Here is a 24176-nt window from a genome sequence, read left to right as displayed (position 1 = left end):
AGTCCAAACGTCTATGTTTTGGGCATGTTAGAATAGTTTCAAAGTTATCTCACGTGTGTAATTCTTGCTATCCCTTGATAATGTGTATTATTTGTGTACTAGCAGAACAGAGCGTGCATATTGTTTTGTTGTTGATATTTTTTTTGTAAAGTCCAAGATTTTGTATTTATCTTGTTCCTCTCAAATTCAGCAATATGCAGTCAATGTCTATTTATGTTATTTCATTTTTTTATACATATCCTTTCAGTCAGTTTATTTCATTATCTATCTTATGGTTACCCATTGTTTTTATTACAGTTTTCTGTATGTCAGTGACAAAGAATTATGTGCACCCCTTTCCCAATTCTTTTGATTCTTTTAATTGGTTGTTTAAGATGGTGCATATAAATTTTTGACTCTCTTGTTTCATTGTTGTTTTAAACATGTGCTATTGTTTCACACTGTTTCATGACCTTTGTTTGTTTCATCTCTATTATTCTCATCATTGTGTACGAGCAGGCAGAGTTAAGGGTAGGTTTTCATATCAACATCTTGACACTTTTATATTAGTGTCACCAATAACATATAAAGTATAGATAGATTATTAACAAAGTTCTTTGAAAGCCGAAGCTTTGACTGCCCCTTTCACATTGAGGAAAGTTACCCAGGTACAGTCTATCCTGGATAATTTGCAGTTTCGGATGTCTTCCTGCTTCAATCTAGGGCTAATCTTAATCTGGGACCACCTGGATTATAACTTTGAGACACCCTGGTGCTGAATGTGTACTTCAAGATAAATGTGAAAGGGGTATCGATGAATAAAAATAGAAAAAAAGAGAGCTAATAATTAATCACGCTTACATTATACATAGAGACTGAAAGCAATAATAATAAAATCGTGTCTAACATCACAATTAGGCCAGTACACCTTGACAAAACAATTAATAAACCTTAATTGTGTAATCGCATTTGAATAGACTAATTAACAAGTAGATCGATACAATATAACAATCTAACAATGCAGTTAATGCTTTGAGAACCTTACAACTAATAACTCTATTGTTATAGAGGTCTTCTCTGACATGAATGAACTATATACTAAGAGCATAGTAATGTGCAATTATGTTAACATGCTCACAAAATCCTAAAGCTATTTTGATTCACAAGCTTGCATCAAGTTTACTAACTATACAAGTATCTGTTTGAACTGTAGAGTTAAAAGTATAATAGACTGAAGAGAGCAGAAATAAAATTACATTAATGAATGACTCCCATAGCTGTGAAACTAGTAATAGTTAATCGTGTTAACATGCTAGCACCCCCCCCCAAAAAAAAAACACTTTTATAAACATATGATTGAAACACAAGCTTGCATTAAACTGACAAACTTAATAGTTTATTTTCTTCAGTAGATTTAAAAGTATGATCAACTGTAGAAATACATGTAAATACACTTTTTTGTAAGACCAACCCCCATTTTCCTCCATTCTTACTTCACTTCATGAACTACATGTATTCCAGTTATGATGATTTTAAAGAATTGTTTTAAAGAATTCAGACAAATCATGTCAGGAAGGTCCAAAATATATGGGGTCAGATGTACATATACATCAATTATGGAATATTACCTAATTATGTAGCTAGCTTTAACACTAAATGTAGCAAGCTTTAAATCTAACTAAGCAAGAAATAATATACTAATAGTAATCAGAATGCTTATTTTAACCCAGTCTCGTGAGATAATTTTTCGGGAGGGGGAGGGGGTGGTAATAAAAATGATGAATTGTTGAATAGTAAAAAAACCCAGTATTTTTGCACTTAAGTGACAAAGAATTAATATATATCAATTCAAGAGTAGTATTACCATACTGGGAGAAAGTGCCTGGTTATGATAATTCTGCTCATATCTTGATTATGTTAATTCTCACCTATCTTTTTCTTTGTGTGTTTAATGGTCCAGAACCCCCATTAATGTTTTTTGCATGTTCTGTAAAATACACGTTGCTAATTATCATCAATGTAAAGATATCTGCAATGATGTAATAATGATTTTGCTTTGCCTTAATTGCTTGAGTATTGGAGTGAAAAGTAAATAATGTTTGATTCTTGTTTTGCTTTTTAAATAATTTGTAATCACAATCCATAATGCTTAATAGTTTTTTTTCTAGAAGTTTGAAGTTTGTAACATTTACTCACTTTTAGGTTTAATTTGAAATATTTTTTGTCTCAAAATTGAATGATTTGCTTTAGGAAATGCATGAATCCATTCTCTTCTCTCAAATTCCCATCAATGACCATCCTGTAAAATGAAGAGTTTAACCAAGAATTTTCGAAAGCCTATACTTTGCAAATAGTATTTGACATGTTTTTTTTTTTTTAAATATTAATGTTCTTTTGCTTTGGGTTCGCAATATTTGTTAAAAAAAGAAAAAAGGGAAGAGTTATACCATAAGATTCAACTGTGCCATGACAAATGTGGAGATGTTGATATGATTAAAAAAATATTCACATGAAATTTCCATAAACTGAGTTTTATGAAAAAAAAACACTAATGAATTTGGAAATGTATGAATCAAAATAGCGTACACATGACAGTTCTGTATACATTTATATTTTTTCCCTTGTAAGAATATCAATACATTGATTTTTGCTTGAATTTGATCAGGCTCAGAGAGCGGCAGATAGAGACAGTGATGACTCCGAACCATCAGATGAAGAAGGATTTGATGATGAAGAAGAGGAAGATATCGAGGCCATGCTGGCTGAAGAGTTTGAAGAAGAGGAGGAAGAAGAGGAAGAGGAGGAGGAGTTGGAAGAAGACGCCATTGAGAGACTGAAGAATGAAATTGGTGAGGTGTATGATGACGATACAAGTCGCATCTCAGGCTTACAGGTAAGTAAAAAAAAAAGATTTTCTTACAAAATGGAAAGTGGTGGTCCCCTCACAATATTGCTGTCATTATTTTTAAGTATGCTTTCTTCATTTTCAATATTTGGATGCAGAAAACACTAAGCATACCTGTTTTGATAATACCCCTTATACATCTTTATCACTTATCACCCAACGATGAATCCTATGATTTGACATGCCTGTTTTGTTTAGTACTATCTATGAGGGGACCACTTTATGAAGCTTGACAGCACTGACAAGTTGTCATTCTCTGACAGTTACCATAGTAATAATAACAACAATGATAAATAATAATGGATACACGTGTATATATAACATTTCCACAGGATGCAAAGCGTTGTAACAGAGATCAGTGCTTTGCATTCAATCAAAACCAGAGATTACACAGAAATTTTCAGATCACAATTAAGTCAGTCCTAAAAAAATTCAGAAAACACCCCACATATTTATGAATGTTGTGCCCAAGAGAATTTCTTTTGATTAGGATCGTGTGTAATCAGAGTATACTTGAAATTGAGAAACACATTGTACAAATGGACATGGGTGAATGCTTCATTGTGTTGGGGTTAGAATCATGTTCTTGAAGAAAATGGTTTAAGGAATCACTATGGCCTGTTTCGTAGATGGAATTTGTCTGTAGATCGAGGGAGGATGATTCAAATGTTGATGCAGATATTCATTATGGTGAGAGTTGTAGAGTACATTACTGTAATTGTCCACCAGAAACAATGAAAATGATTTCATCTCATCTTTTCTTTTTTTTTCTTCTTCATCTTGTTTTGGACAGGAAACTCTTGAAGAGATCATGATCCCTCGGATGGAACTGAACGGAGGTCGCAAGCCTCACATTGTCCGCTTCACCCTTGAGCAGAGCCTGAGACCCGTCCAGGAGTTCAGAGAGAGTCTCTTTGAGAAGGTGTATCCGATCAGAGAGATGGTAGCTAGGAAGATGCTTCAGATTGGTTATAAACATCAGTCAAGGTTTGGAAGATGGTGTCCTGTTAAGCTGCTGGAAGGAGACTGTATACAACCAATGCAGGTAGGCTTGGAACATAAGGTTGAAATCTAAATATTTTTGGGAAAATATATTTCAAAATACAAAAAAAAAATTGAATAAAAAAACAATCATAAAAAACAACATTTTTTAATTACCACCAAGCCACTCAGTATAAATACCCTTTCATGGAAGTGTTAAAAGAATTAAATAGATATATGGGTCTTGATATACAGTAATAACAACTTATGTATATTAAGTCATTGAGAAATGATGGTGCTTTGTGAAGTGCTGCAAAACTGTGTGCATAATAAAATGACATTTATTTGTCGATTAAACAAAAAAATATCGCAAAATCATAATCCTAAGTTTTAGTATTTTAGTAAAAAATAAGTTGTAGACATGTAAATGTTCACATATAATTACAGCTTTTTCTTTTACAATGTGTATTCAGATTTTTGGTCTATATAGCAATATACAAATCAAGTTTTGTACACTGGTGTATAATGTTAATTCTCAGTTATGCTATCAAATTTACGCTGATGATTTTTCTGTTGGAAATGAATGAATACAAATCTAATTTCTATTCATCATGTTTGTTATTTCATTGTTGTGGTACAAACTAAATCGGCATTTGTTGAATGGTTTTGAATTGCAGGGTCACACCTACCCAACGTTCCCAGCGGTATACCGTCAGCACATTTACTTCATGTCAACCCCTCAAGCTAGGGAGGAGTTTGTCATGCATCCATTGAAGTATCTGAAGCAACCCTCTCCCAAGCCTGTAGTACCGGTTAGGATGGCCATCATTGGACCACCAAAGTCTGGAAAAACTTCATGTGAGTAGCAATGGTGGAGTTGTTATGTATAAGTTACTGACATGAACCTATTGACAAAAAACGTATTTCAGACAATATCATAGCACACGTCACTCACATCAAGCTTTGTGAAACATGGTGTAATTTTAGATGATAAAATTTTCGGTGTTACTTTGAAAGGCAGTCCTGAGAAAGACTGTTGGGGAATTTTACATATGATAGTTCTTAGAAGAACTGGTGATCTCAACGTTTCCAGCACTTAGACTCTTTGTCAGGAGCATATCTTTATGAAAATTTTGGGGAGCATGCTTTATTGATCATTTAGCTGAATATCAGCATCTGCTAAACCACTATTCCTCCAACTTCAATTCTGTTCAGTGGCTAATCGGTTTGCATCAGATTACGGTATGATGAGACTGTCAATCGGTGAAGCAGTCAGGTTCATCTTGACCCAACAACCCAAGACACAGCTTGCTAAACTAATCAATGCTCAGATCAAGAAGGGTATCCCACTTCCTGATGAACTTGCCATTCGAGCCTTAGAGGTCAATCTCCTGGATACAAGGTCATCGACCAGAGGGTGAGTAGAGGGAGAAAGGAAAGCGTTATTGGGAATTGTGATGATGGTAACAGTCCAGGTACTGGGGGGGGGGGGTATTGTGCAAACCCAGACCTTTGGTTTTCGTGAAATTTGCATAGTGTATAATGCAGAGTCTGAAGAAGTGAGACTAGATTCACTTTGTACTGTGGCTTCCTCTCTTACTTGACACAGACAGAGTTTTGAGTCTAGTCTTAACTCTAGACATGGTATAAATGGTAAAAGTATCAAATTTGAGTCTGTACTTGCAGTCTAGGAGGGGGGAAGGGGTGCATGTAGTGAGCGATTTGAAGGCGATTGCCCCCCCCAAAAAAAAAAAGATTCACAAACAAAGGAAAAAAGACAAACACATGGAAATGAGAGGGAAGAGATTACAATATGAAAGTATTTTCTGGATAATATTTTAAATCTGTCACAAAATCATATTATAATTATAAACATATAAAACAATAATAAATCATTTCTTTCTCGCAGAGCTGATCTATATTGTGTTGTTTAGATTCATGGCATGCATTCCCATTTCATGTTCCTATTACAGCTACGTCCTTGATGGTTACCCAGTCACCAAACACCAGGTTGATCTAATGACAGAGCATGGTATTATCCCAGTGGTTATTCTTGAGCTTAGTGTTGATAGCAGGGAACTCATGGTCAGAGGAATGAAAGATAGACATTCTTCAGAAAGGTAAATATGGACATACCTTTCAGCACATAGAGGCACACTCTAGTTATTTTGATGTATTCTTTATTGTTATCATTATTGTAATCATGATAATTATCATTTAACATTTTAAAACATTATTTATATGATGCCATGAAGAAATTCATGCTATGCAGTATGTCCCCTGAATAATTAAATACAAATCTTATATCAGGCAATTTAATTTAACAAAGACTTTGATAGTTGTCAAATAATTATTCTTTATTTGCAGTATTTGTTTTTTGTTTGTTTATTTTTTACCAAATAGGATTGGGCCTTGTAACACAGAGCTTAATGATGCAACATGTGGCTTACTAATACAAGTGATTACTTTGGCCATTATATGCAATGAATTATTGAAATCATTCGTACAATTGCTTTGAACCTTTTGGATATGGCTCTGGTATGGTGGAAAATAATTATCTTTATTAATTTTAGTAGCACACATGACACACCAAGGAAAAAAACTATATGCATCTTTAGTCCTTAAAAAACTACATTGCTGATTCACAATTGATTTACCATGCATGATTAGTATTAACACTCCAATTTGCTAAATATAAGAATTTTATCCTTTTCTTTTCAGGTTGTTACCGCTCCATGACAGCGCTCAGATCTTAGCTCTGAAGATTGCTGCCTGGCAGAAAGAGATTACATCTGTGAGGGAGTATTACAAAGAGACTCATAAGAACTGGGTCAGTGTGACAGGAGAGAAGTCTAAGTGGTGGGTTTGGAACAGAGCTGCCGACCATTCTAAGGACAGCGTTCGTAGGATACAAGACTATCTGCAGAGGATATCAGAGGGTAAGGATATCATTGTTAATTTTGTTACGTCAGCATTGTCCTTTATAATGAGGTTTACAAGTTTGTGACAATACAACATTACCTTTTCTTAATTCATGTCTTCTTCTGGAGTAATCTCACACATTTTCTATTCATCTTATCCATTAAACTTTGATCATCATTTTTATTTTCCTCATACCCACCGATGTCCAGTTCATGAGAGTTTAAATTCCTTTTATCTTTCAAGACAGATTTCATGTTTTCTTTTTAAAATGTAATCCATTCATTTCAATTCACATCTCGTTACTACCTCTGCAACACATATTTTAGGATTGCAGTTTGGTCTGTTACTTTCTTTGTATAATGTAGTTTTTAGGAAGGCTTTCAGGGTAATTGATTGAATAATTATAGACCATCGTGGTCAGAATCTTTCCTCATAACTCTACATGGAGTTGGTGACAAAAGAAAACTTCTACCCAATATATGCATGTACCATTTTCGAATTCTGATACCTCTGTCTGAGAAGTGATTCTGTCAAGCACACTTTTTTACTTTGAATTAATTTAGAGTTTGTATAGTGACATCGTTCAGAAGCAATTTAGGATGATTTTAAGAATGATCTTAACAATTCTAGAGTTGTAGGTGGACTGGATAACAAAACAAAGATAGGAAAAAAGGAGATGATGTGAGAGGAGAAATTAATCATAGATTGTTGGGGTACAATCTAGCCCAAGTTACACAGTGTTTGCTTTATATACTCCATTTTCTGTTGAACGCTTCAGGCAAGGCAGCATCCATTGCCGACATGTGCATCACTCCAAAGGAGTTCTTCTCCCGTCTTGGTGACTTTGGCCAGTACTGTCCAGTCAGCCTGGCCAAAGATGGTGAGCTGGTGGACTGCGCTGGACAGATCAACCTGGACAATGCTGCAGAGTTCCGTGGTCGCTACTATAAGATGGAGAACCCTGAGAAGGTCAAGGAGTTCCTGGCCAGACCAGAGCTCTATGTGCCACCTCAAGCTCCGAGGGCGTTACCTCCTCCAGAGCTCCTACCTAAGAGGAGAACAGCCATGGATGCTAAGAAGATGTTTCCTATGCAGATTGAGCTGCAGGGATACTGTCCTGTTACCTACCTGGATGGGAAGCTTAGGTGAGTGTCCTGCCATTCCTTATCCCCAGTCTGATAAAAAATATTTTAAAGAAAAATTTGAGTTTATGGCATGACACGTTTTCGTCAAACTTAACTTTAATTCCCTCAAAAGATGGAATACCTTGTACAGTACATTGTATTCTATATCAGTCAAACGTTTCATAGAGCTCGTTGCCAGTGATTTAGTACTAATAATTGTTGATTATCAGCTAATAGCAAATTATTCGTGGAAATGACAAACAAGATGCTCATCAAATGTTCACCAGCTCTTGGTTGTTTTTTATTGTATTGTATTTATTTTCATTGGTCAATATTTTTATTTTTGCATTCAGGTATGAAGCAATCCTTCCAGGCAACCCAGATCTTATTGTAGAGTACAGGGAAAGGATGTACTGCTTTGATTCTGAAGAAAAACTGCAGAAATTCATGAGGTATGTCACACCATAAATACTTGATATTTTTCCTGAAACGATCAAACATTTGAAGGAAAAGAAAAGAGATGTATTGATAAGTAACTTGGAAGTTGTGTGATAGTAGATCATATCATGAATGTGAAGTTGAAGATTATGATTATAACGATATGGCTGATATTAAAGAAAATGATGAAGATGACATTGGTCATGATGATGATTATGAAAATAATGACAGTGATATTGAAGAAAATAATGAAGATGATGAAATGATGATGGTGATTATAATGCTGTTTTAGATAATGATTGCGACTGAATTACCAGTATGCAGTACAATGAAAGATGATAGGTAAGGATTTAGCATGGCCTTAATTTAATATGATCATAATGTTTTTCATTTTTCATTTCATTGATTGGTTTTTGCAACATTTTTCATAACAAAATACATATCTGAGACTTGACATCAAAATAATGAACAATAGTTTTGTATATAAATCCTCAAACGTATCTTACATAAATGAAAATCATTAAGTGGTATTTCCTGTTACAATAAGTAGAATAGTTGCAAGGGTCGTCACAAAAGCAAAGCTTGAAAACGTAACAACCCTTTCATTGATTGGTGAGGATTTTTTTTTACCTGGGACCAACAGCTTAAGGTCCTCTCTTTAAGGACCTGGTAATGGGGATTAATGCCTTACCAAAGGGCACTAGCGCACCAAGTGGGAATCGAACCCGGGTCACCGGAATACAAATCCTCTGCTCTACCGACTGAGCTATCGCATATAATGAAATCATAATCAATCTGATCTTATTATCCCTCCTCAGGTATCCTGAACGTTACTACAACCTGAAGTTACCTCACAAGTTACCCCCCAGGAAGGACCCTCTCCTAGTTACCTCACTGCCTATGTTAGGTTACATGGAACAAACAATCTCAACGGCCATCACCAAGGCTCTTACTGCAACAGGGTGCTTCAAACCAAAGTTCCCCTTCGTCTCACCCTCAAGATCAGCGTTGCTATATCTGGCATTCCATCTCAAAGGTGAGACTTCGCATTTTGTCCAATTCATGCATGTATAATGGTTTCTTAAATGATGTCTTTGCAAAGGAGGCATTTACAAAATCTATTGCATTTTGATCTTTACTTAATAATGCTATTGTTTTACACATACTTTATCATTATCTTTTGAATTTCATCTCTTATTTATGCAATGTGAAAATGTATAAAGAAATCATATGAAACAGATGATCTCTTTAATTTTTTTTCCCGCAACATGTTGTGTAACCATGTGTGACTAGTATGGTGGAAGATAATGGGTGTGAAATATGGCAGACATCATCATAGAACCCAATTTTATTTTTTTTATTCTATTTCATTATGATTATGTTCATCACCTTCTTCATCATTGTCGTCATAATTACCATCCACATAACCATTGCCACCACTGCCAATTGTCATCGTCGCCATCATCATTATCCATATGATCATCATCATTTATGATCCACTTTCATCATCACCAACACTCAGTCTGTGTAATATTCATTCTACTAATCTTTCTGTGTAATATTCATTGTAATAATCTTTCTCTTCATTGTTGTTTCCCTTCTCTACCCACCAGCATACAACCCCAAGAGCTCCGACTATGTCCGCAAGAAGTACCGCAAGAAACTGGACCAATTTGAGGAGCACTGTGAACTCATCCGTTACCTAGGCAACCAGATGGGACCACGATCCCGTAGTCCCGAAGAGCTTCCTATTGACTTTGATCACAAGATGCTTCTCTTTCTCAATCTGAAAGGAAGAGAGCCCACACCATCAACATTGGTCGCTATGTAAATGCTCACGTTCTGAAGGGACACATCTATGTGTATTCAGAGATGCTCAGATCCATGTACGTCTGCCAATAGGATTGATTCAAGCAAGTTTAAAGCCTTTGAATGCAGATGTCCTGAAAATGGCTCAATCCCTACAATTGTTTGAATTATAATTGCCTGTGAGGGGACATTTAAAGTGTCTAAAACTGAGTTGAACTGGAAAAAAAAAGATATTATGAAAACAGCCTCTACTCGACACTTAAATTTGATCTGTTGCAGAATTACTTTTCTGGTATATATTTACATTTTCTTTTGATAGACTGAAGTTTAGAAAGGGCTTATGTTCTTTGAGCCAAAGTCAAGCAAGATTTGAAGCTATTTAGAAGAAATGAGAAATTCTTGAAGATTGTTTTATCTGTATGCTTATTCAAACTTACAAGCAACATGACTTCTGCAGATTGTAACTACACCTTAACAGATTCGAAACTGATTTCTATTGTCTTTAAGATCTCTGGATTGAAAAGTCATGTATCTTACATTGGCTCTTGTCAAAGTTTCATTTATGTTGCTATTTTATATTATTTGCATCTACCACCGAAAAGGCATCTTCCAATATTATAAAGGTGCACACTGCTCATTCTTACTCTGTAAACATACATGCGAGCATGTACTTCCATGACAGGATTATGGAAATTACCTAATAGGTAAGAACTTTCAGGCAAAGGGATCATAATGCGTAAGGTATTGCTTGAAGAGAATGACTGAAAGGTTTATTTTATGTTTAGTGCAAAGACTTTTTCATATTCTGCCACTGTGAAACATGGCTGTCTTGCAAAGGATATGCATCATATTTATTGAAGAAAAAAAAAAATCTTTAATAGAGGTGCCTTTATTTCTCTTGGACAATTCATCCTATTATGTTATTACAAATTGAATAAAAGATTTATGATTCATATTCATTTTGACTAGCTTTCATTCCGTCCTCATTTCCACCTTATACAAATGTGTGTGTCCATTGTCGATTATATGCAAATTGTACCAACTGTTTTCACCACAAATGCAACTGCAATATACTTATATTTCATCTTGTGCTTTTATTGAAGATTTCCACTAGAGGTGCCATCATTTATCAACGAATTGATATACTGTGTACATGACCTTATAATTCTTTTGATATTCAATAATGATATTGATACTGTGCAGCTTTTTTTTTTATTGTACTAGAAATTTCCAGGAGCTTGTTGCAGAAAGAGCTGTATTTAATTGCAACTAAAAGATTAATTCACAAGTCCCAAATACATGGTTGTGATTGGGTGTCAGTCAAGTTGTGTTTAATTACAACTCTTTCTGAAACAGGCCCCAGATTCTTGTCTGTGATTCACACAGATTGATAAAATCAAGCATGTCAAGAAAATCTAGAATATAGCAGTTATCTCTTCTAAAATGGAAAGAGAAGGTGGATGTAATCTTATATGAATAAGATACAATTCTACTCAAAAAGCAACCTAAGCAAGAATCACTCTGTAATTGTATATTAGGACGCACTCCAATGTTGCCTACAACTTGTAAAGTGAATATTTCTTGTCACTTTGAACAGAGTTGTTGATATATTTATCATTTTTGTATTTTAGATAATATGTATAATTGTAAATAACAGACATTATGGAATGTTATTCTATATTATAGAGTTAAAAAATTGTAATTCTGTGTCAAGAATTTCTTGTAAAGATATTTTGTATTTTGATGTGTTTTTGTAAATATTTGAAATGACTATGTAAATTTGAATTATCACTTGTAATAAATTTCAAGACTCTAAATATTTTCACTAGGGTTCTTTTTTATTTATGATTATAAAGAATGTTAGCAATTCACAGGTTATTAACATAAAGTAGAAAAAGGGGGAAAATAACATTTACAAGTTACACATTTTGGACAATTCACAAAAATTTGTGAATATCAGACACGAAGGGCGAAATTAACGTCCCTTAAACCAGATAGCTATACAACACAATTCTCATGCATTAATATCCAATTATTTCACTGTTGGAAGTAAATTCGTAAAAGGCAAGCAATTCAAACCATATAATCAATATGTTTCAGGTTGTATACAATAATCTAACGTATGTCAAAGACTCTTTTTACTTGCTCTGAAAAGATAGAGTGATTTCAAGCGTTGAAAACTTTTGTGTCGAGATAAAACACACACAAGCAAAATCATCCAATTAAAAATAGACTTGCATCTGGATTGATGTCATTTTGTGTTGAGATATACATGTATGGACATGTATCCAATGATGTGGGACAGTTTGATTCACAGCCCGAAAAGAGGCCAGAACTGTGGACCCTGCCTTGACCAGTGATTATATAAAGTTTATCCATGAAATGCTTTGAATGTGATTGCAAGAATGAAAATGGGACGAATATACAACCTGAAACATAATGGCCCGAATTCACAAAGGTGGTTTTGAAAACCCATGGTTGAGTCCATGGTTTATGCAGATTTCCTGTATAAATTATGCATAATTCAGCGCGTATCTAGCGAGTGTATAAAATTTTTTGCCACATTGTGCCAAAGTGATGCCTGTTACCATGGTTAGATACGCTATTTGAAGAGTGGACTCATGAATAAAAACAGTGGACTCATGAATAAAATAGCGTATCTAACCATGGTAACAGTCGTGAATTTGGCGCACTGTGACAAAAGCGCACATCAGCATCAGAATTTTTTATACGCACGCCAGATACACGCTAAATTAAGAGTAATTTATAAAGGAAATCTGCATAATCCATGGACTCAACCGTGGATTTTCAAAACCACCTTTGTGAATTCGGGCCATTGCCTCTGATAACTACCTACATGGATGGCAGGCAGAAAGTAATGTACTATATGTATTCTCACAAAGTGGTTATGGAAGTTATTTTTAATTTGAAAAAAAAATGGAATTTAAACATTCTGAATCATAGACTGCAGGAAAAATGGATGGTTCTTCTAAAAGGTTCGCTGAATTCGGACAATCACCACCTGAAACTACATGTAGTATCCCCTAAAAATATCAAAATCATTTATCGAGATTGACTTATCTAACAGAGTGGACAAAGTATTGCACTTTTTAATTTCTTTACTGCTATACCAAATAAATGTATAAATCTATAATAAAATCAACTTACAAGAATATAAAGATACCAATTTCTCATGATTAGCAAACTATCGTCTATGCTAGAGAAAGAACACAGAAGGCTGTATCATGTTCCATACATTGTAGAAGCCTAATGTGAAGGTAACATAGCTTGTGCTCAGCTTCACACCAATGTACCTTTAATCATAGAGCTATTACAGAAGGAGGACTGACTCTCTCGAACCCTTTGCCCCATGCGCGGCACCGCTAATCCCCTCATAGCAGGGTGGTTCATCACGGCACTTTCACACTTACAGGCGCAGGCTGCCCGTAAATCAGCCCTTATGCTTTAATGATTTGAATAAAACATTGAATTACATTATGTGGTATGTGTAAGATATCTACACAAGACTATTCATGGAGCTTGAGGGTCTGATGCAGTAAGGGTTGAAAATAATAAGTAAATACTAAACTAGTATTTATCTTTCTCTTTTCTTCAAACATAACATGTACTACAATTCAATACAACATAATATTCATAGCAGCAACTTAACAAGACTATAGTGGGGTATAGAAGGTAAACTGGTATGAGTCTGTTTCCTTTGCACCTACATGTATCTATTACTATGAAGGGTATAGAGCATTATGTAATATTGGGGTTCTGTCTCATTGTCATTCATCATAGGATGGTGAACCACCCAAAGCATTTACATTATTTTCAGAAACAATTTCATCCACATTGTGCTCCATTTTACCCAAGGTTTTGTTCCATGAAGCAGTATGAAAGTCATGCACGATGGGTGGGATGTTCTCTTGCTCAATGAGATGTGAGCTTTTTCCTGTTTTAACATTACAGGAGTGTATTTCCTGTATTTCAAATCAAACTTTTGATGAATTATAAACTCTGCATCCAGATGCTTGTGGATTTCAACTTTAGCCATGTCAGCTGCAGGAACCAATATGATCAAGAGGCTGACTTGGCAGCCAAGGACAGGTCACTTGTGCTTGTGCATTATTATGTAATTGTGCATTATGTTGTGCTTGTGCATTATTATGTAATTGTGCATTATGTACTTGTGCATTATTATGTAACATACAAATGACTAAGTTATGAAAAGTCTCCCAGGTATAAATTACTTGAAAAAATACATGTGTGCTGGATGGCCAACTGACTAAAACAATTGGCACTTTTGAGCACTTTACAAACTCTACATGATTATAAACGTTGGTTATTATGTTGTGTGTGTATTTCACATTAGCTTTTCCAATTTTTAAACAGGGTCTCATACTCACTGTGTGTATTACACTCATAATACGGAATGATATCATCATATCTTCATGGTTATATTTATATATTTACACAGTCTTTTATACACAAGAGATGTGTTTGGGGTTCATTCCTCTCCAGCTGGTAAAGCATCTTCTAACCTCTGGATGAATTTAACACGAATCTCCGTTTGATTGTCCCCTTTAAGTGTATCCTGGACGAACCTCACGCTCACATCCATTTGAACCTGATAGAAAAATACACATAACAGTCATAAGTTGTCCTTTAACTTGAAATGAAACACTATGAAAGATTCATCTACCCCAGTTTTAACAATTTTGTTAGCAACATCTAAATCTAGAAAATATTGCAAATCGTAGGCAGGGAGGGCAATTACAACTGGCTATTTCCTCTTCAGAAGTGCATTAAATTGTAGCAAAGATCCTTGTAATTCAGATGATAATTAATTTCCTATTTTTTTTTAAAGGTGATCTACATAATATGTACAAGAGTTATAAGTTGAAAAAGTTTAAGAAAACCTCTAATGTAACAAAAAATATTGAATTCCTAACTTTTTTCTAATGAAACAAAGGCAATAACAAAAGGAATCTCTTACTACTACATGTACACATGGTACTTCAGTCAATGTCAATTAATCACAACCCTGTACAACACCTAAAAATAAACCAATCCTGCATTCCTCATACATAAACCTCTCTGTTACATAATACATGGAGTTACGACTGATCCAATCAGAAGTAACGCTATGGAAATCCATCAGTGTCATAATTTTTCATATAGGAAATTTGCAAAATGTCCTTTGTAAACAAAGGAGAAGACACCAAATTGTCAAGAAAACAATGAATTCATACAGTCTAGGAAGGTTTTTGAACAAACATGCATTTTATATGTTGGCTTTGCTGGCTTTCCATACTTTGCAATTGATCTGATCAATCGTAACTCTTTGTAAGATGGGCCCCCTGAAAGCTTACCGTTTCCAAAGCACCCCTTATGACACCACACAGGACATTAGAGTAGTTTAGGTTACTATGATCATCTGGGAGTTCTACAAAGTCAGTCAAAGGATTATTATCCATCAGGAGAGAGAACTCATCACCAGCAGGACTCCAGTTACAAACACTCGGAGTCACTCCAAGAAACATGCGGAATCCAGACTAATCATTGAAAAAGAAGACGAAAAAGGAAATAATATACAATTCATTTACTCTCCCTATTACATGATGCACGTCATATTTATCTTTTGAAAGTTAAAGGGCCTGTGGAATGTAAACAAGCCGGATTACATATTTTATTTTTTTTGAAATACAAATGAAATAAATGAAACATAAATAAAAGTTGAGTCTACATAAGTTGAATAATCACATCCACGGTGAAGAAAACTTCAAATCAGATTACAAATGCTTTGCATGCGGGGAATAATTTTACTTCTCAAATTTACTTTACATCATTCCCGGTTGAGAGAGAAAAGCTTTCAAATATGTACGAAAACAAATTCTTCACAAAAGCAATTTTGTATTCATGTACATGTTGCAGTCATTAAAAAAATGCATAGCAAATTGTGATGGGATACCAGGAAAATTATTTCCTGGCAAGTGGTATTTTTTAAGTCAAATTTTCATCTACATGTAAGTCTAGCAGAGGTCTATTGTCTCAGAGCTTGAATTTATTTGAATGACAAAAAGAGAGATGTAGCACTAACATATCACAGCCAGCCAACCAAAGGGGGTCAAAATAATCCTTATTTTTTTAATTATTCAAAGGGATGGTCCAGGCTGGAAATATTTCTCAATAAATATAGTAAAAATCACATACCAAAATGCAAATTTGATCAAAATGGGATAACAAATTTAACAAAGTTAGTGAATTTTAAAGATTTGCATTTTTCCAGTAAAACAGTTCTAGGAATGTCTTTGAATATTCATTAGGTGGGCTGATGATGTCATATCCCCACTTGTTCTTTTGTATTTTATTCTAAAAAATTAGGTTTATTCAAAATTTTCGACCAAGAACTAAAACAATTGGATTGACAACTGATTAAGAAATAGGAAAGCCCACCTAATGAATATACATTATGATGTGCATACAACTGTTTTCAAAAAATATTGATAAACTTTATAATTCAATAACTTTGTTATTTGTTATCCGATTTTGATGAAATTTTCAGCATTTTGCTTCGTGAATTTTCTCTATGTATTTAGATATTCAACCTGGACCATCCCTTTAAGACAAGGTTGAGATTCTTGCAGATAGATTTTCATACGATTGAAGACTACATGTACATATCAAAACAGGGCCAATGACATGCTGTTTCACAACATGATGCATCATCCAATTTTGATGTTTGACACCATTTTATTTTCTACAATCAAACCAACTACTCTCAAGAGAAGATAATATCTCTGGTTGCCAGGCCTATCAATTATTAACATGTATCGAGACCAAACGTACATTTTAATGTAATCACCAGTACTATTAAACTCAGGATGCCCAGTCTGACCTACAGGAAGTATGTCTTTCAGATGGAAATAGGTTTATATCCAGGTATGTGTCTAATTCCCTGAAACATTAATCTCTGCATGTATTGGTATTTTATACTGTGTAGGCCTACAATCTACAATTGAAAAATGTTTTTGTGGTCTTAGTACAAACGAGGACAATAACCAACAATGAACAGCAAAATGAAAAATAACCTGGATGCAATTTTACTACATATTCTATTTTCTATTATTGTGTTATTGTAGATATCATTTGTTTCATAGCTTTTTATTATGTTATTACATGTACATGTAGTTCATGGAAAGGTCACAGGAAATAAGTTAAAAAGCAATCATTCCTTAATCAACCAATGATACAATATAACTTCACTTGGCAATGAGTATAGTAAATTTATTAAATGCTCATTAGATTGCAAATATTTATTCTTCTTTGTTTTTATGGGGTATTGAAAAGTTCATCCTGACAATAGACCAGTTTGAAGTTACATCATGGGCAATATTGGTCAAATAACCTTTCATTTCTTTCATCATGATAGACAGATTTCAAAGCAAGATATTATTCAAGCATGCATGCCTTACATAGCAGGATGCAGAAATTGCATAGACCAGGGGCCGTTTCATAAAGGACTTGCAACTGTTGTAACTTTGCTATTATGGCAACTACATGTACCATAGAAACCTTGATTATGTTCCCTCTGGACTTGAGTTCATTGGCATTTCTTTTCAGCACTGCCCTTGCAGTCTGAACTTACATGTAGGTCATTTGAGTTTAATTATATTCAGTTTTCATTCATCCTTCTCCAGATTGGATTCTTTTCCTCTGATTCTCTTTTGTCATCTTCATTCCTTCTCTATTCAGGTGTTCCACTCATTCCACCCCTCACTTAATAGTTTCTAATGCCATTATTACATAATCACCCAGACATCATTTATCCCCTTCATCTTATTCCTCATTGGTTTATATTATGAATTAGATTACTACATCTCAGTTGGGTTCTGCTATTTTCTTAAATTTCATTGGTAAGATTTAAGTTAGTTTAAATAGTGTTAAATAATGTTATGTTTCTGTCGCAACAATTTTGATGTGGGGCCGAGGAAGGCCCAAAGGTATAGAGAGTTTTTTAATGAATGCACAGACACAGATGCACAGATATGACACTACAGATCCGGTCTCTTTGTTTAGTTATTCTCTGTTCCTGATATGTTGTGTTTGCAGTTAAGTTCCTGAATAATGCTGTTGCTTTAAAACTGATTATTTTATTCTCAAGTAGGTGTTTAGTTTTCAACCCTACAGTAGAAATGACCTTCTTCTGATCATGTGCAGAATGGAACTCCGAACTGGCTTATTACAGAGAAATGCCAGTAGTTGCAGTAAACACTGATTTCATGAGAAAGTCTGTAAAACCAGGGGCCTGTTGCATAAAACTTTTTACCTGAGAAAACTCTGGTAAAAACTGAAAACTAAGGTTAGTGTTATTTCCGCCATTGACTTTAATACAGGGCAAAAAATCTGGTAAAAACAACCTGAGTTTTCTCAGGTAAAAAGTTTTATGCAACAGGCCCCTGGTTTAATTGTCAGTATATCGAGGATCTAGATCTGGTACAGTTACATGAACTGAACTTTGTGAAATCTTGAAATCTACGCTGAAAAATGTTCACACTGAAGATCACCAACACAGATAGGCACACGTGGGACAGTGTATTATTATTGCTGGAGTAAACACCAGACAGAAGTGACCGAATTTGTGCATATTTCTCAGCAAGTACACAATTTCTTCCAGAATCCTTTGGCACATATTTTTTATTTGTACAGACAGACACTTGGGTGGTCATTATATTAGATTCTGTAAAAAGTCATTTTGAGATCGTTACTGGAACTGGAATTTATCTTGTTTTCAATAAAAGCAGAAAATAAAGTTTTTCTAAGGGTTTGATCAACAGCCACCAAAGAACAACAGAGTGAAGGATTTTGTGACATCACATGTGATATGCTGTCCAAGATGTCAATAATCAAAAGAAAATTTCTCAGAATATGGACAATGATTTGATAAATAATCAGGAACATGACATGATTCCAAGAAAAACACCATTATTATAAACAATAAAAGAGCAATTTGCTTAATTCATTATGCAACAGATTGGGAAGCTGCCAAATATGATGTTTTAAAAATCAAAGAATATATTTAAAAAAATCAGTTATTTTCTGATCAATGGATATTTACCATTGCAACCAAACCATCATTAATGTAATCCTCTTGTTTTTTGTTTTTAAATCAAAACCATCTTGATGTCAAATTCACCTTCACATCCATGTTTCAATAGTAAATTTTAATTTGTCTTGTCTATTTCCAAGTTTCTTACAAAACAACATCTCAAATATCTTTGATTTTTATACATTGGTAATCCATACATGTACTTTACCTTGGCAATGATATCTGCTGTTTCTCTGAAATCATTACATCTACCAATACCGGACCGTGCTAAGAAATCCTCCACAAGACGAATGCCGATGTTATAACCCCTACACAAATAAAAGAATTTATGGTTTACGCATGAATAAGATGCTGAATACATGTAAGTGAAGCCTCAAAATGTACAGCTATAGCATGACCAGCATCAATTGTTAATAATTTCTTGAAATGCTGTTTACACTTCATGTCAAATTTCAAAATGATGTATTCTAAAATCATGTTTTGTTATTCTTGCTCTTCTCATTCCAGTATGACATCTCTCAATAATTAAATAAAGTGTAATTAACTAATTATTGATATTAATAATTCACTTCTTTTAATCTAATACCATAAAAATGTAATGTCAAAAATGGAAATATGATTGCCTACATGTACATGTATTTTCTAAAACAAATATGAAATTATGAAATGCACTTGAAGTATTCTGGTGCACAACTGGTAAGGTTTTTTGAGTAAATTTCTGTTATCTAAACCATGTATTTACAGATGAAATACATTACTCCCACCCAGTCAGTCGGCAAGCCCTGAAAAAGTAGCTTCTTTTATCCAAGTGATATTCATGACTATAGGATTTTTGCATTATCAATGAACTTGGTGCGAACCAAAACACCTCTTTTTATTCTGCCATTGCTGCTCTAAATATTAACCAAATATCATATTTTTGGTATCTTTGTAAAGAAGAAGAATCATTCTTTCAGGTCATGTGTTTGGAATTTTTAAAAAATGTTGTAATATAGGGAAAACTTTTGATATAAAACATGAAACAAAATGATTTTTTCATGCAACAAATGTTGTTGTTTTCACACTTGATTTCTGTTTGAGCACAAATGATTTTTAGATCATAATAAAGCTGAAGATCTACGCTTTAATATGATATAATTTGTATAAGAAGATGTATCTTAGATGGGTCAGCAGCCAGCTTTTCATAGGCCAAGTACATTTAGCAGCTCAAAAACAAGAATACTGCACTCTGATTGGTCATCAGAGACCACACACCCACGCAAATTCCAATGTTCCCCACACTGGGCCTCTGCAAGGTCACACTCACCATGTGGTAATCTCTTCAAATAACCCGCGCCTGTTGTTGTGAAAACATTATTCAGCCAATCAGAACTCTGGATTTTATGTTACTCAGAAATTTTAGAAATCTCGTCTTGCATCTTAATGGAAAAAGCTGGCTGCTGACCCATCTAAAAGATGCCACATATCAAGAGTGACATTGTAAGAAAGTATAGAGTTTGAGCTTTCTGATGATATAAATAATGTTGGTGCCTAAAACACAAAATGTTGCACAATTAAAAAATTCTGTTTGATGCATCTTTTCTGGTAAAAAAATTCACTTATTTATCAAAATATTTTATTCAAAAGAAATAACCAATATGAAAGAGTAACATTTACTCTTCCCAATGGTACAAAAATAATCAATTTTACTCCAGGAGAAAGTGGTTAAATTCTTTGAGAAAGAAAGTCTCACAATTCACGAGATTTTGCAGGGACATGAATTCAGCCACGAGAGGACTTGGATAAATCTTGCCCATTTGCTCATTAACACAGGGGCTTGCCGACTGACTGCACCCCACGCCATTGAGTATTCTGTTGAGAAAACTCATCATTTACAAGGTTATGAACAAAATAGCAGGGAAAAGTATGGAATATAGTTTCACTAATCTTACATTTTATCAAGCTGTTTGTTGACTTCCTCATCGCTCTCGTAGTCTTTTACAAGTTGGGCCACAAGGGCGCCATACGTGAGAGTAAACAGCTCTTGACTCTAGGGACAGAATTGAAGATCAAAACTCAAGTTAACCCCAACAACAAATCATTCAAAATAAGTAAAGATCTTAAAATTCCAATATTTCACAAGCAAGGAAACTTTTCTAAGTGTGAATGTGTACTACAGCACAAATGAGGGAAAAATAAATTAAAAAGAGCAGTTTATATCTCCTGGAAAACCAATAGGGGCTGGGCATTAAGCAAGGTCAATCAAAAGGGCAAAATGGCATCCACAACCATGGATTGTTCATTGATTGACTGTAACTTAAGCCATGTAGAAAGATATAAAGCAAAAATGTTCAAATATTCTTAAAAATATATTTTTTAACATCAAAGTTGTGACAAAAATGTGGCCTCTGACTGTGTGTATGGACATAAGTTGAGATAACTATTTAATAGTAATACAGATAATAAAATAGCCTATAATTTTATTTCTGTGAAGAAATTAAAATGTTTTTTTTTTTGAGAGGAAGAGTAAATTTTAGTACTTGGTAACATTGACATTGCAATATAAATGTGGTGAATTAGTGTGTTATCATTCAAGTGGGTCTGTATATTACAACTTTCAAGAATTCAATGTTCAGAATGTTCAGAACAACAATTCAGAATGTTGCACTATGGTTAGGGAACCTGGCCAAAGTAGACTTGAGGTGGGGCTATTAAAGGAATGGTCCAGGCTGGGGATATTCATATCTCAATAAATAGAGTAAAATTCACAAATAAAAATGCTGAAAATTTGATCAAAGTCAGATAACAAATACTGATTGAATTATAAAGATTTGCATTATTCCGATGAAGCATGTCTTTATGAATATGAATATTCATTAGGTTGGCTCACTCATTCAATGAACAAGGTTTATATGATATGGGTGGGCTGATGATATCATATCCCCACTTGTTCTTTTGTATTATGAAATTAGGTTTATTCAACATTTTTCTACCAAGAACTAAAACTGATGTATGCATCAGTTATTTACTGCCGTAACTTATTTCATCATTATGGAGACGCATCATCTACACATGCATGAAAAAATTAAACATTTTATGATTTCATGTAATAACATAAGAAAAAGGAAAGTGGAGATGTGATATCATCGGCCCACCAAATGAATATTCATGATGTCCAATGTGCATATAGGCCTGTTTTCTAAAAATATTGATAAACTTCACAATTCAATAAATTTGTTATTTGTTATCCAATTTTGATGAAAATTTCAGCATTTTGCTCTGTGAATTGTACTCTTTTTAGATAGATCTATATTTTCAGCCCAGACCATCCCTTTATTTTAAGGCTGCTGGTTTGTATGCCCTTTAATCTTGAAGAACACACAGTTTTACAAGTGGGAAGTATGCTAAAAAGGAGGAGCCTAATAAGTAAAACACAGTGAGAAAAGAAGTAGGCCTAGCTAGGCCCTAGGGCTAGGCCTTGATCTACAAAATGGATAAAAATCATGAAAATGTTTTTCACTTTTTTCAGATCATGCAGATGGGCTTAATTATTTAATTAGGGAGAAAAGGCCAACTAGATTTAGTCTACTTCAGATTTACTCACAATTTTACGAGGGTCTGTTGCTCTACTGCTTTGTCTCGACATGTCGGTTCAGGAAAAAAAAAACTGCGTCAAGCTTTCTCAGTTTGTTGATGAAGGTGAAGTCCAGATCGAGTCAATTAAAGGCGTCAGTAGGCCGTACACACTATCCTAATTCCTACGAATGGGACTGAAGTGAAGATAAAAATGGGATCACAGAAAACTATAACTCCGGAGACGTTGGGTTATATGATAAAGTCATATGTGATATATCATGAATTATAAAAATGTGTTGTTCAATTCTCCTTGAAAAATGAAAGGAAAATGAATACTAGATATGGTATAAAACTGATTATTTTTCTAGAATTCCCGTCTGGACTCAATGAAATTGGACAGTACTCGCACACCGCGCTCGGCCAGCGCGCGCACGCACGTAGCGCTAGTGTACATAGGCGAGGCATGCAGCGCGCACGAATTAAATCATATCATCATCCAAACTCGTCGTCGCGTCGGCAGCTTCCTGCTTGAATCGAGTCTGATAATCAGGAATCATGGAGTTCATAAATATCCCTAGATGGTCAGCCAAAGACGTAGCGGACTGGATGAAAGGTAAGATTTTTTTGCTTCATTTAAAACTGTTAAATTAACAGAGAACCTGATCAGTTACATTGCTAACCGCAGTGACTTCAGTCAGGCCCAGCTCTTTATCGGAGGTTGCAGATTATCCATGCCGACGGATCGGGGGAGATGAGTGACTGTGAAGCGTGACCCTCTCCGTGTACTGATGCGCCATGAATTGAAAACTGGTCTTGACCAGGGGCCCGTTGCAGAGAGAGAGAGTTGCGATCAAAATCAAACGCAACTCAAAATATCTTTCGCAACTTGATTTTCAGCCAATGAAGCACCCGTATTCGGGACTTGCGCTTAAATTTTTGACTGCGTTCAAACGCATCTCTTTCTGCAACAGGCCCCTGCCCTGGGCCTGGGCTGGGGGGTCATTTCATAAAGCTACAAGAAATAATCACCAGTCGTTCTTAAAGTTGCTCTTAATTTGTGTTTCACAAAGCTATTTGTAAGTTGAGAGCAACTTTAACGACTGGTGATCATTTCTTGTGGTATTACACCGAAAGGTTCATTGGCGATGGTTTAGTGAGTAATAAATGTTCACCAGTCATTCTTAAAGTTTAATAAAGTCACTCTTAACTTACGAATAGCTTTATGAAACAGCCCCCTGGTGACTTGGCCTTGAAATAGTCTTTGAAGTAAGGAGGAGGCAGCGTAGCTCAGTTGGTTAGAGCGCCTGTTCCAGATAAGATAAGATCTCTACATGTGTGGGTTCAACTACCG

General features: G+C 34.7%; 2 protein-coding genes across 2 annotated transcripts in view; one reads left to right on the top strand and one right to left on the bottom strand.

Annotated features, from left to right (window-relative positions):
* Positions 1–11969, top strand: part of LOC121413571 (adenylate kinase 9-like) — a 42739-nt gene extending 30770 nt beyond the window's left edge. Inside the window, 11 exon segments of the mRNA XM_041606435.1 lie at positions 499–510; positions 2645–2872; positions 3678–3929; positions 4543–4723; positions 5081–5282; positions 5839–5985; positions 6587–6804; positions 7566–7932; positions 8265–8363; positions 9168–9385; positions 9963–11969. Coding sequence (XP_041462369.1) covers positions 499–510; positions 2645–2872; positions 3678–3929; positions 4543–4723; positions 5081–5282; positions 5839–5985; positions 6587–6804; positions 7566–7932; positions 8265–8363; positions 9168–9385; positions 9963–10180 — 2142 coding nt within the window. The 3' untranslated portion in view covers positions 10181–11969.
* Positions 11970–14607: 2638 nt separating this feature from the next.
* Positions 14608–23246, bottom strand: LOC121413572 (trafficking protein particle complex subunit 3-like). Its single transcript, XM_041606436.1, has 5 exons — positions 22854–23246; positions 21202–21299; positions 19479–19578; positions 15534–15716; positions 14608–14788 (listed from the first exon to the last, which is right to left on the bottom strand). Exons 1-5 carry the CDS (start codon positions 22893–22895, stop codon positions 14669–14671), a joined length of 543 nt encoding a protein of 180 aa, XP_041462370.1. The 5' UTR covers positions 22896–23246; the 3' UTR covers positions 14608–14668.
* Between the last annotated feature and the right edge of the window lie 930 nt (positions 23247–24176).

Source organism: Lytechinus variegatus, chromosome 4 (assembly GCF_018143015.1).
Source record: "Lytechinus variegatus isolate NC3 chromosome 4, Lvar_3.0, whole genome shotgun sequence".
NCBI classification, from domain to species: domain Eukaryota; kingdom Metazoa; phylum Echinodermata; class Echinoidea; order Temnopleuroida; family Toxopneustidae; genus Lytechinus; species Lytechinus variegatus.
Note: the sequence above shows the minus strand (reverse complement) of the source record. Positions and strands in the feature narration are given on the sequence as shown.

Coding starts and splice junctions, on each gene's coding strand:
- LOC121413572 (XM_041606436.1), bottom strand. CDS start 22,895: ATGTCGAGACAAAGCAGTAGAGCAACAGACCCTCGTAAAATT. Junction 19,579..21,201: donor AACAAACAGCTTGATAAAAT/GTAAGATTAGTG, acceptor TTATTTGTGTAG/GGGTTATAACATCGGCATTC. Junction 15,717..19,478: donor CAGCAGATATCATTGCCAAG/GTAAAGTACATG, acceptor TTCAATGATTAG/TCTGGATTCCGCATGTTTCT.